The following is a 12,597-nucleotide window of genomic DNA, read 5'->3' as shown; positions in this document are numbered from 1 at the left end:
TAAAAAAGTCTTAATGTTGGAATGGAAATCAAAAAAATCCACCAAAAACTTTGTGATTTGATATATTTAAAACTAGAAAAAATAAAATGTCAAAAAAGGATCCATCCAAAAATTTGGAAACCTATGATTACATATTTTGAAAAGATGAAGACCCTACCTTCAAACTAAATAGGACTAAAGTTTTAGAAAGGCCATCTGACTTTAATATACTTGGTTATGTCATGCTTGCTTATATATCTACACAGAAAGACCATTTGAGTGCCCCCCCCCTCCTTTTTTTATGAACACATTTTGTTAACAAAATTGACTTTGATATATCTGTTTGATAACAAAATATTGAAATGTATCCTGCTATTTTGCATGTTTTGAAACATGTTTGAAAAATGTATAAAGTGCAAAAAAAATGTCAATGCTGCACTGTAAAAAAAAATTTTTTTAGTTTAGTCAACTAAAATATTCCAGTTGTCCCTTAAATTAACATTGAGTAACTTAAAATTTCAAGTTGACTAAACATTTTAAGTCAGTGGGGTAGCAAATTATTTTAAGTTGAAACAACGTTTTGGAAAAAAACTTTAGTGATGGATTTATTTGAGCTTTTGTCTTCTCCAGATGTTAACTGATGGACTGGAGTGGTGTGGATTATTGTGATGTTTTTATCAGACTCTCATTCTGACGGCACCCATTCACTGCAGAGCATCCATTGCTGAGACACTGATGCAGAGACACATTTATACAAACCTGATGAACAAACAAACTCATACATCTTGATGCACATTTTTTATTTTTTAACTTTAACCTTCAGAACACTTCCTGTCTGATTCTCATACCACCGTGGGGTTTAAAATCTTGTCCAGCATCTTCTTTGTGTCCTTGAGTGAAATGCACTGAACTTAAACTCAAACTATTTGAAGTCACTGTCCATACAAATCATCACCTAGCAACAGCAGCATTCACACACCTGTTGCTAAGAGACCGTAACACACCTCACTGTGATGTCATCAAATCACAATACAACCGATGAAAACATCATTAAAGAGCAAACTGGACACACACACGAAAGCTTTTAAAATGTATTTATTTCCCGTTATTTCAAGCACTTCAGTAGTCAGTGTAAATCGATCATCCTGATGCCCTCAGACACACAGACCTATATAAAACAAATACTGCAAACATAAAGAAACGACTGAACGAACCGACACTCTGATGTAAAGGACTTACATTGTGTTGCGAAAATCAAAATCATAAAACTAATAGAGGCATAACGGCCAAATACTGATGACAGTCATTGACAATTAAATAATAATCATATTCAATCTGTATCTTGAGGCACAAAAAAATCAAATAAAAGACAAAAGGGACATTTCATGTCATTTTGTTCTGAGTTTGTGAATCGATCACGTTGGCACACAATGATTATAAATGTATGAAGTGCACAAAACTGCAGTGAGACTACAGTCTATCCCATCAAAATATGATTGTCAGTTGCTAAATGAGGAATTCTGCAAACATATGCTATATTTAATGTTTTCTAATGAGGTGTGAGATATGAGGACACGCGTTTGGATGATTTCAGTGCAGTCAGATCTCAGACTGTGAATCTCATGAAAGCTGTCAGGAACACGTTCAGGTCATATTTCACAAGATATATCAAATAAAGCCTGCTTTCTGCACGGTGGTGTTATTTTCATGCAAACCTAAGCACCTTCCCACTTAAATGTGAAAAATGAAATATTAATTGGTTAATATTTCTAAATTATGTACGTGTTGCACTGCCTTTAATTCATGCTGGTTTTAATAAAATTACAGTAACGAGAACCAAACCCCTCTGGAAGTAAATTCAAAGGCAATACATTATTGAAATGTGTGTTTTTGCATTAAATTAACTGTGATTAAAATACTGTTAAGTTGCAAAAAGAAAATAAACCAAAAACAATACAAGCGTCATTCAGCTCAAGCAAAACAAGTAAGTGTTTGTTTTTCTTCTAATGTTGTCACTTTAATGCGACCCGGACGTGATTTCATGAGATTCACACAGAACACACAGACGCACAAACACAACAGCGTCCCTCCATCTGTCGACGTTGCTCAGTGACAGACGGCTCCCAGAACAAACACAAATCAAGCGGGGCCGGTCCGGTCCTGTGTGCACGTCAGTATTAAAGGTTTATCAAAATGAGGTCAATATTCATTCATTATAGAAAAAGCTGCTAGACAATCATTACAACCCTGCTGGGTCCCCATCTCTCCCTTTCGTCCTGTGTTTGTGTGTGTGTGTGTGTGTGTGTGTGTCAGCGAGAGACAGACGGTGTTTAGGCACTGGGTGTGAGGCAGTGTGTGCAGGACTGTGGCACCCCCTGTCTGTGCGTCTGCAGCTGCACTGTGCAGTGTGTCACGCCGTGTGACGTCGTCAGCAGCCGCCGCGCGTTTGACTGCACTTCCTCCCAGTTACCCACAATCCCCGGCACTAAACACACAGCAGAGGCAGATGCAAAACATTAATCCAATATCAAGATGTTAACTGATCTCAGCATAGTGTTATACAACCTGCAGTTACATGCATGAACTATACATATCCAGTGTTGGGGAGAGTTACTTTTAAAAGTAATGCTTTACAATATTGCATTGTAAAAAAAAACAAAAGGAACAAATTGGGTTACTTAGTTACTTTTTATGGAAAGTAATGCATTGCTACTTTTACATTACTATTTGTGTCCCTGCAGCACAAAAGCAGTCATGAGTAACACAGGTATATCTGTAGCAATAACCAACAATACATTGTATGGATCAAAATTATACATTTATCTTTTATGACAAAAATCATTAGGATATTAAGATCATGTTCCATGAAGATATTTTGTAAATTTCCTACTGTATGTATATCTAAACTTCATTTTTGATTAGTAATATGCATTGCTAAGAACTTCATTTGAACAACTTTAAAGGAGATTTTCTCAATATTTAGATTTTTTTGCTCCCTCAGATTCCAGATTTTCAAATAGTTGCATCTCAGACAAATATTGTCCTATCATAACATTGAGATGATGTATAAGTCTCAATTTCCAAAAATTGACCCTTATGACTGGTTTTGTGGTCCAGGGTTACATTTGTCACCTGAGCTGGGCTTGCTTATTTTTTTTTTAGTAGCAAAAATTTCAAAAGTTATATTTTTGGCCCTTTCACACTGAAAGTGAAATTGATTAAGTCTCAGGCTCTAGGAAACGCCTCTGCCCCTCACTCCCAAATTCTCTCAACACAGACTGGAGAGCTGTCTGTAAAGAAATGGCAAAATAAAGTAACTGGTGTAAGGCAACTCAAATATTTTGCTGTAAATTTGCAAGTAATGTGCTACTTTAGTTACTTTAAAAAAGTAATCTGATTACGTAACTCGCGTTACCTGTAATGCATTACCCTAACACTGTTTATATCAAGAAAGTAGAATAATTAATTAAACAGCTGAGCATGAGTTTATGAACTAGTAACAGCGGCTTGGATACTTGTGTAAGGAAGTAGTTTTAGAGTCAAAAACACTGAATTTTCAGGATGTGGTGAAATGGAAAGACTCGCTCTTGAGTTGTGATTCTGCCGTTATTGTTTGCGATCAGCGACTCACCGAGCTGCAGGTGAACGATGGCTGCGGTTTTATCAGCCGTCAGCGCCCAGAGCTTCAGCTCCTCCACACACTCCACATGCTGCAGCTTCAGCAGATCAGCTCTGATTCCAGACACGTCCACATGACGAGGCACACCTGCAGCACACAAACACTCCGTCACTGAACCAGACTGACACACAACACACACTGACAGTACACTCCGAGAGAGACAGACGGATATAAGGACGGACAGACAGACGGTCAGGTGTCTCACCCTCCAGCAGAATGATGCCGGTGTCTCTGATGATCTGGAATGTGCTGAACAGCACCAGTATAGAGAACAGGTACGTACAAATGGGATCGGCCAGCTTATACTCCGGCTGATACACACACACAAACACACACAGCGCCATGTTATCATCATCATAAACTCAGCTCAGACATGTGACAGACAGAATGAGCTCAACAGGTCGTACCTTAAACCTGACGATGTAGGCAGCGATGAGCACACCGATGCTCTGAACCAGATCGCCTAGAGCATGGATGAAGGCCGCTCGCACCGCCAGACTGCCGTGACCCCGCTGACCCTGAGCCTGACCCCGCCCCGGTGACCCATGAGAGTGGGTGTGGCCATGTGAATGTGAATGAAGATGACCGGACTGATTGAGGAGGAAGCCCATCCTACACACACACACACACACACACACACACACACACGGAACACAGCAGCGACTCATCATAAAGACAGAATGATGAGTAACTCCTGCAGACTTTATGAGCCACAGCCACAAAGTCACATGAATTAAACAGATAGCGGAGCGTCAGATGAGCAGATGATATTGAACACAGAGCGTTTCCATGTTCACAGCAGCTCAAACCACCAGCAGGACACTTCAGAACCGTCCTAGACCAGTTCTGCTGGGTTCATCACAGTTCTAGACTGATCAACAGTAACTTTAATGGTGCTATACATTAGTCCATATCCACAGTCATTACCCAAGAACTGAAGACAAATGAGTATATGTTGAAGTGTAGGTTATGTAATCTTCTTCTGTTATTGATGGAAAGCTGTGTTTGGATGTAGTGTGTACAGATGCTGTTACATCTAAACAGTAAATGTGTACATTTGTTCACAGATGACTTTCCAAAACACACCTGCGTCAAAACTTTGCACGCACAATCATGACCCTAAATAAAAACAAGTCACAACATTTTGAAAATAAATAAATGCTTTAACCAATTTAAGCAATTAAGAACATGTTGGTCAAATTGACCTCAACACAACAGGATTGTGATAGAGTTTTATTAGTACCTTCAGTTGTGAAGCGTTGCGATCGAAGGAAAATTAATAGCATCAGAAAATAAAGCATCCAAAAGTTTCCAAACTTTATAATCAAGAATTGACACGATGAAGTTTCTATTCAGTGAATAAAAGAGGATGCTGTTCACCTGAATAAAAGGAACCATGTTTTTCCACTGAAGAGTATATATACTGATTGCAAAGCTTGGAAAAACACAGAATAAGATGACGGTAAGGCCAACAAAACAATACACAGCAACCAATCCTTATTCATTTGAACAAGCAATAACTGGACATTTTTTGCCACAAAAAGAACCTCGCATAGTCTTCTTGCATTCTTTTACTTTTTTTTTCACTTTCATTTTGTCATTTGTATCTGATTTTTTGTATCTTACAGACTTGAAAATTCAAGAGCAAACGTTTACAAGCAGGAACACGTCCAGCCGTGGAGAAGAGGAATCTCAGCTAATTACACCGATATAAGCTTGTTTCTGCCACGGGAGAAAATATTCAAAAAAGACAATCATGACTTTGTATTTTTATGATTTTATATCTCATTACTCTTGTTTTCTTGCAATCCTGACGAACAAGTCAGCATTTTGAGATCACAATTACCAATTTTGTGGCAGACACAAAAACAAACAAACTGCGAGATGTAAACTAGAATTGTGGGAGTTTTTCTCACAAATGCAAGTGTATATCTCACAATTCTGATACATTTTGCAATTCTGTCTTTTTTCTCAGAATTGTGTCAGAATTCTAAAATAAAAAGTCAGAATTACCTTTTCAGTTTTTTATTTCGTGGCTGAAACAAAATGTTTGTATCTCACAATTCTGAGCTTATATCGTGCAATCCTTTCTTTTTTTTTCTCTGAATTTCTAGTTATATTTTGCAATTGTTTATTTTTGTCTGAGAAGATAAAAAGTCATAATTATCTTTTTTGTGACAGAAGCAAAACTGAATAGCGAGATGTAAACTCAAGATGCAATTCTGACTTATTTTGCCAGAATCGTGAGAAAAAAGAGTCACAGTTACTTTGTGTATTTCTTGATTCCGTATCAGAAACAAGCTTCCATAGGTGGTTCTCTCAGTTCCGTGACTCTCATCCTGCAGTGTGTGTGTGTGTGTGTGTGTGCGTGTGTGTTTGGGACTCACAGCAGGTTGACGGCGACGCCCACCGCGGCTGTGATCAGCATCACGTCTCCGTCGATGGTGAAGTCCTGCTGGATGGTCCTCTGCACGGCCTCGTTCACCAACACTCCCGTCAGGATATAGATCAGCAGCACACTGATTCCCGCAGACAGAACCTCTGAACACACAGAGACACGTCCTGGGTTCCTACACATTTTCCATTTCAAAATTCCATACTTTTCCAGATTTAAATTTCCAAACCTCTCAGTAGATCTTCAAGCCAGATTATAAAAGGAGCATTAATTTCAGATTTATATTTGGTATATTGTACGGTCATCTGGAAATATTTATTATGTTTTATTATTATTATTATTATTATTATGTCCTTAAATTCTTCATTTTCTATTATAGAAAACTAAACAGGGGCAAAATTCTGGAAATGCTAATATTTTTCCATACTCTGCTTTCTTTTTTCCCATGCTTTTCCAGACCTGGAAATTACTCAAATCAAATTCCATACTTTTACAAACTGCGTAGGAACCCTGGACATCACAAACCCGACAGAGACGCAGCGAGACGCGATGCTTACCGAGCCGATGGAGGCCGAAGGTGAATCTGTAGGTGGGCGGTTTGGCCGAGAGCCAGAGCGCTAGCAGCGAAACCACGATCCCGATGAGGTCCGTTAACATGTGCAGCGCATCCGTCATGATGGCCAGACTGTTGGCCACGTATCCCCCTGAAAGACACAGAGCACCAGTGCTGGGCCGTAACTAGTTACAGTATTAATACATGACCCTGGAGCACAAAAGCAGTCATGAGTAACACAGGTATATTTGTAGCAATAGCCAACAATACATCGTATGGATCACAATTATACATTTCTCTATTATGACAAAAATCATTAGAATATTGAAGGATAGTGAAGGAAAAGTAATGTAACTAGTAGTGTACTTAAATTACTGTTGCCAGAAAATAATAAGTAATAATATTACTTTTGAAAGGAGTAACAAGTAATGAGTACTAAATTAAATTTTTTGAGTAACGAGCCCAAAACTGGAGAGCACTAGCTATGTTTACTAATTAAATTTATGCGCAAAACTGGAATAAATTGGGAATAAAGCACCGTTTCCATCCCAGTGGGTTGAAGAGAACAAAATCGTCAATTCCCGATTAACTTGCGCTAAATACCACGAAGAAAATCGTAGATAATGCGCATGTTTTATTATCCTACTTAGTGGTGCACACAAGTTTTTTTATGCGCATTTTTAGAATTTATGCGCATCTTGGCATTTCCATCCAGTGTTTATTATCCAACGCGATATACTAAAATACGCATAAAAATAGGTGGATGGAAACATAGCTACTACCTGCGTTTCCATTACAGATTTGCACAAAACTTTAGTGATATTTTATAAATGTATTGCGAAATTATGGCTTTTCCATTAACCGATGTTATTTGACTAAAACGTAAATTTTTGCGATACGTCATAGCGACGGATTTTGGCTAGCGCCACTGAACGGCTAGCTAGACCTTCAGACTGACCACAGGAGGTCTGGGAACCTCGGCCGCTTTGAATGGCCAAGAGACCATATGACTGACAGGTAAAGCAACCAATCACGCGTCGTCTTCTGCCGCGTCACGTTTAGGGGCGTGGAAATGTCCCCACAATAACAGACCGGTGTGTAAAACTCTCAGACGTATTTTAACGATTCTACCCTGCAAACTTTACATATTTCACATACTTTAGAAAACCCAGCATTTAGTTGATCTTGATAAGTGCTCTTCGTCACAGTTGTAAACATGAAGGGGTTTGGCATCAAGGCGTCTTTGTTTCTAGGCGGAACGTTAAAGAACGCGACACACATATAATTCAACCAATCCGACGACGACTTCATGACTCCTGAAGTGTTTCCAGCCTGCGGTTTGTGGGCGTGACTATGAGGCATTGAACTATGATCATATGACTTTTTACGTACGTCAAAAGCCTTTAAATGCGAAAAAACGTTTCCATCGCAGTTTTGCGGAATATTTCTTATTTGAATTGCTTGTAAAAGTACTCTTGCGAGTGTAAAAACTTTTTCGCGATATATGGGTGTTTTTGCGGATTTACACAGTTTGTAGTGTGATGGACACCTATCCCGCCGCCGCTCACCTATCAGCTCGCCCACCATGAACAGGAAGTAGAGCACCGCGGCGACGCCCAGCTTCCTCATCACCCTCCTGCGCTTGTCGCGCTCTCTGGTCCTGCGGCACCCGTCACAGGGGTCCAGCGTCGCGCCGGGGCTCCCCAGACTGGACGAGGAGCCCAGCAGAGAGTCATCATCGTCCGCCAGCAGCGTGCTGACCGCTGCGCCGTTGCGTGAAGCCACAGGAATCTCTTCTGCTTCTCCGGACACCACCACCTTCAGCTGGCTAAACCGAGGCACCTCGTCGTCCTCCAGATCGTCGGAGAAGTCGAAGGCAGCCGTGTCGCTCAGGTGCCAGCTGTCTGGCCGCCGGCGGAACACCGACCTCACACGACCCATCAGCCCCGAGCCAGACATCTGTGAGCAACTCTAGAGACCACACAGCATCAAGCAGCTGACCGCATCACGCACTCCAGGTTACCTGAAACACAACACACACACACCTGGTTAGGTCACGTGACACAGCTTCACGCGACTGATGGTCGCTAGTCGCGCTGATGCGGATGTAGACGGTCAGTCCGTTCCGTTCACACTGAAAACACGCACTCCGGTTTATGAATAACATAAACGAGCACCAACCTCTCGAGACTCGTCTTGTGTTCGCTGGTTCCGTCCATCGCGATGTGTGTTCAGGCAGGCAGATCTCGGAGTGTGTGTGTGTGTGTGAGAGAGAGAGAGAGAGAGAGACAGTGAGTGAGAGTTTTTGTCGTTAGCGTGTCCACTCTGCGCTAGTCCCAAATCTACGGCACTTCCTGTACGGACAGCAGAGCGCGCGCACGTTAGAACGTCATATTCATGTACAAAATTACTATATGTGTCCCTGCAGCACAAAAGCAGTCATCAGTAACACAGGTATATTTGTAGCAATAGACAACAATACATTTCAAATAGTTGTATCTTCTGTGCCAAATATTGTCCTATCATAACAAACCATACATCAATAGAGAGGTTATTTTCGTTGCTGTATAATTTTATTTTATTTTTAATTACCTTTATGACTGGTTTAGTGGTCCAGGGTCACATATAACTGTTACTTATTGTAATGAATTATATGATATTAGATTAAATTAGATTATTGTTAGATTATTGCCAGGTTTATTATAGTTAATTAAAACTAAAATTCGTTAAATAATGTCTTGTTAATTTAATAGAATATTAACTGAAAAACAAATGAATAAATAAAATATAGAAAAACTAAAACTTATTTTATTTCAGATTATTTCCGAGGCAACATTTCACATTCATTACTAAAAATAATTAAAACTGAAATGAATACAAACTACTATATGCACATATTAATGCCAAAACACTTTAACTAAAATAACGTGAAAGCAGAAAATATAAAAATAAAATCTAATTTAAAATATTAACAGAAACTAGTATGTCGGTGATACTAAACAAACACTGCTGGAGGCAGAGCAGAAGAAACACTCGCGTGTGCAAACTAACATAGCAGTATATATGTGTTCTGTATCTATAATCGTTTGTCCAATCGGAGGCGTCGCTCGGCGGCACGTGATCTGCGGCGGAAGCGCGCTCAGAGTGGCAGCGCGTCGTGCTCGTGCTCGTGCAGTATGCGTGGTCACATGAGCGCCGGTCACGTGATGTTTGTGCTGCTCCTGGAAGCATTTTCACATTCATCAGATTCATGAGACGCTAAAAACAAGCGAGGGTTCGTGTGCACAGAACAGAATCTGAAAGCGTAGGTGTTCCAGGAGCCGCTGCTGCATGTGAGGAAGAGGAGGAGGATGGACAGACAGGAGGAGGAAGATGAGGAGGAGACAGGTGAGCAGAAACACATTCACTGATCACAGGAATCTGCCTCAATATTATGAATATAGTAAAGATTATTTGACCAAATATCACATTGATTTACTAATAAAAACACGCCTTTATGGTTTTGTTGACTGAAGGAGGGCTGTATATAGACGAATAGTTTGCGAGCTTCACCAATGATTTAGCCTATGTGATATATTTATATCCAGCTGTACCCTTATTCTGTAAATCTATCTATCTATCTATCTATCTATCTATCTATCTATCTATCTATCTATCTATCTATCTATCTATCTATCTATCTATCTGTCTGTCTATCTATCTATCTATCTATCTATCTATCTATCTATCTAATTGTCTGTCTGTCTCTATAAATTTGAGAATTTTCTCTATAAGAGTGAGAATTTTACTTTTATTTTTTACACGCACACACACACATATATATATATATATATATACAAGAATTTTATTTATTTTTGTATTAGTGTACGAGGTTTACAAAATATATTTATTAAATTTTTTTATGCTATTTATTTATATTTTATACTTTAGCCTTATTCTAGTGCTGTCAAACGATTAATCACATCGAAAATAAATGTTTTGTTTACATGTGTTGTGTATATTTATTGTGTATATATAAATACACACATATACAGCATATATTTAAGAAAAATATGTTATGTATTAAATATATTTATATAAATTATATGAATATAAATTTACAAATTAAATTTATATTCAAATTTTAAATTTATAAATGTAAATATTTTCAAAACATATACTGTATGTGTCTGTCTTTATATATACACAATAAATATACACAGTACACATACATATGTAAACAAAACATTTATTTTGGATGCGATTAATCTCAATCATTTGATAGCACTATCTTATTCTGATTTTTGTATTGGAATAATTTATTCATTCAATGATTCAGTTTTGTAGTAGTTTTTCTTTATTTTTGAATGCATGTATAGTGATGATGTTTATTGTAGCGTGTGTGTGTGTGTGTGTGTTTGCAGTGTGTGGTGTGATGGAGGATATCGTGTGTGTGGATGAACAGACGGTCCAGCGTCTGACGGACGGGTTTCTCTCTCATTATCTGCCGGAGCTGTACACCTCCAAACGAGCGCTGCTGGAGCTGACGTACGTCTATATCACACTGCATCCCATAATGCAATGTGCTCGACTCCACCTTCCATTTCCTGTGTGGCAGGAAGTCTGTGATTTTTAACGCTAATGTTTTGGGTCACGTTGTGTTTGGTTCATGAAACACGAGCCGAGTAATGTTCTGTATTCAGTAAATGAGCGTTATTACTTGATCAGGCTGAAAAAAGAGGAGAATTTAGGATTCAGAATACTGTAATAATCTTTTATTTTATCTTCCAGACAAAACCAGGTGATTCTGCTGGATACGCTGGATCAGGAAGTGTTGAAGTTCCGCGAATGCAACGCCACGATTGATCTGAACGCGCTGGTGAGTTTCACTCGTGTTTCATTGTTAAAGTGCTTTGCCATCGTTAGACTCACAGCCGATGTGTTTCAGTTCACAGAGGCCAAAGTTTATCACAGCAAACTGGTGAACATCCGCAAAGAAATGATCGTTCTGCACGACAAGACCACCAAACTGAAGGTTTGAGCTTTGCACTCGATCTACAGCTTCATGATCCACACGGTTCATGTGTTAGTCAGCTTTGACATTTCACACTGAAAAGAGTTCAAAAGAGGCTCAAAACGCACTGGAACTTTTATAAATTCACATTTGAAAATTGAATCAGTTCATCCGAGATGTAGATGAGTTTGTTTCTTCATCAGGTTTGTATAAATGTGTCTCTGCATCAGTGTCTCAGCAATGGATGCACTGCAGTGAATGGGTGCCGTCAGTCCATAATCCATAATAACGCTTCCTCCAGTGAAAAAGTGCATCTCCTGTTGTCTCTCACATCAAAATCCAGCCACATATTTGTTTAGAGCTGTTTTGTCTTGTAAACGCTGCTTGATCTGTGCAGATTTCTCTCCTGATTCAGACCAGAACATTTTATCACTGAGGAAGAGTGATTATGGACTCTATTTGAGTTAAAAATGTCTTAATGCTGGATATGTTTCAGGTTTTGTCTTTTCCAGATATTAACTGATGGACTGGAGTGCTGTGGATTATTGTGATCAGCTGTTTGGACTCTCATTCTGACGGCACCCATTCACTGCAGTGTGTTGTGTGTCTGTAGAAGCGAGCGCTGAAGCTGCAGCAGCACAAGCAGAAGGAGGATCTGGAGCGCGAGCAGCAGAGAGAACGAGAGCTGGAGCGCGAGAGACGTCTCATCGCCAAACCTGCTAAACGCAGCGACGACGAACCCCACTGAGTACGCTCAGATCCATGGCTCCGCCCACTGCACCGAGACTCCTCCCCCGACATCTGGAAAACAATCATAGTAACACACATTCACCCATGCATCACGACTCTGAGGAAAATGTGCTGATTTCAGGATTTTATCAGGATGATGATGTGTTTCTTATGTTTGACTCTCAAAGCTCTGATGACCCTTCATCATCATCATCATCACTATGTGCATTTCTGCCCAGATAAATACAAATAAATGAATAAAACTCTAA

At 39.5% G+C, this 12,597-nt stretch overlaps 2 protein-coding genes across 3 annotated transcripts; one reads left to right on the top strand and one right to left on the bottom strand.

Moving 5' to 3' along the window:
• Window positions 1-766: 766 nt before the first annotated feature.
• Window positions 767-8,964, bottom strand: slc30a4 (solute carrier family 30 member 4). Its single transcript, XM_079447159.1, has 8 exons — window positions 8,788-8,964; window positions 8,175-8,629; window positions 6,611-6,757; window positions 6,046-6,199; window positions 4,066-4,270; window positions 3,864-3,969; window positions 3,611-3,745; window positions 767-2,464 (listed from the first exon to the last, which is right to left on the bottom strand). The coding sequence occupies exons 2-8, from the start codon at window positions 8,563-8,565 to the stop codon at window positions 2,310-2,312; spliced, it is 1,293 nt and encodes a 430-aa protein (XP_079303285.1). The 5' UTR covers window positions 8,566-8,629; window positions 8,788-8,964; the 3' UTR covers window positions 767-2,309.
• bloc1s6 (biogenesis of lysosomal organelles complex-1, subunit 6, pallidin) lies at window positions 7,932-12,597 on the top strand. Of its 2 annotated transcripts, XM_079447161.1 has the most exons (6): window positions 7,932-8,624; window positions 9,895-9,993; window positions 11,010-11,133; window positions 11,377-11,464; window positions 11,534-11,620; window positions 12,213-12,597. In XM_079447161.1, exons 2-6 carry the CDS (start codon window positions 9,957-9,959, stop codon window positions 12,345-12,347), a joined length of 471 nt encoding a protein of 156 aa, XP_079303287.1. In that variant the 5' UTR covers window positions 7,932-8,624; window positions 9,895-9,956; the 3' UTR covers window positions 12,348-12,597. The 2 variants fall into 2 exon arrangements, with proteins under 2 accessions (XP_079303287.1, XP_079303286.1); XM_079447160.1 differs by lacking the exon at window positions 7,932-8,624 and having other exon boundaries at window positions 9,753-9,993.

Source organism: Barbus barbus (genome assembly GCF_936440315.1).
Source record: "Barbus barbus genome assembly, chromosome: 22".
Classification (NCBI taxonomy): domain Eukaryota; kingdom Metazoa; phylum Chordata; class Actinopteri; order Cypriniformes; family Cyprinidae; genus Barbus; species Barbus barbus.
Note: the sequence above shows the minus strand (reverse complement) of the source record. Positions and strands in the feature narration are given on the sequence as shown.

Bases quoted from the DNA above. Each gene is read 5' to 3' on its own strand.
- slc30a4 (XM_079447159.1), bottom strand. From the start codon at position 8,565: ATGTCTGGCTCGGGGCTGATGGGTCGTGTGAGGTCGGTGTTCCGCCGG. The intron at 6,200-6,610 runs GTAAGCATCGCG...CTGTGTGTTCAG, and splicing joins CTTCGGCCTCCATCGGCTCG to AGGTTCTGTCTGCGGGAATC. The intron at 2,465-3,610 runs GTGAGTCGCTGA...CTGTGTGTTTAG, and splicing joins CATCGTTCACCTGCAGCTCG to TGCCGGGGATTGTGGGTAAC.
- bloc1s6 (XM_079447161.1), top strand. From the start codon at position 9,957: ATGGACAGACAGGAGGAGGAAGATGAGGAGGAGACAG. The intron at 9,994-11,009 runs GTGAGCAGAAAC...GTGTGTTTGCAG, and splicing joins GGAAGATGAGGAGGAGACAG to TGTGTGGTGTGATGGAGGAT. The intron at 11,134-11,376 runs GTACGTCTATAT...TTTATCTTCCAG, and splicing joins CGAGCGCTGCTGGAGCTGAC to ACAAAACCAGGTGATTCTGC.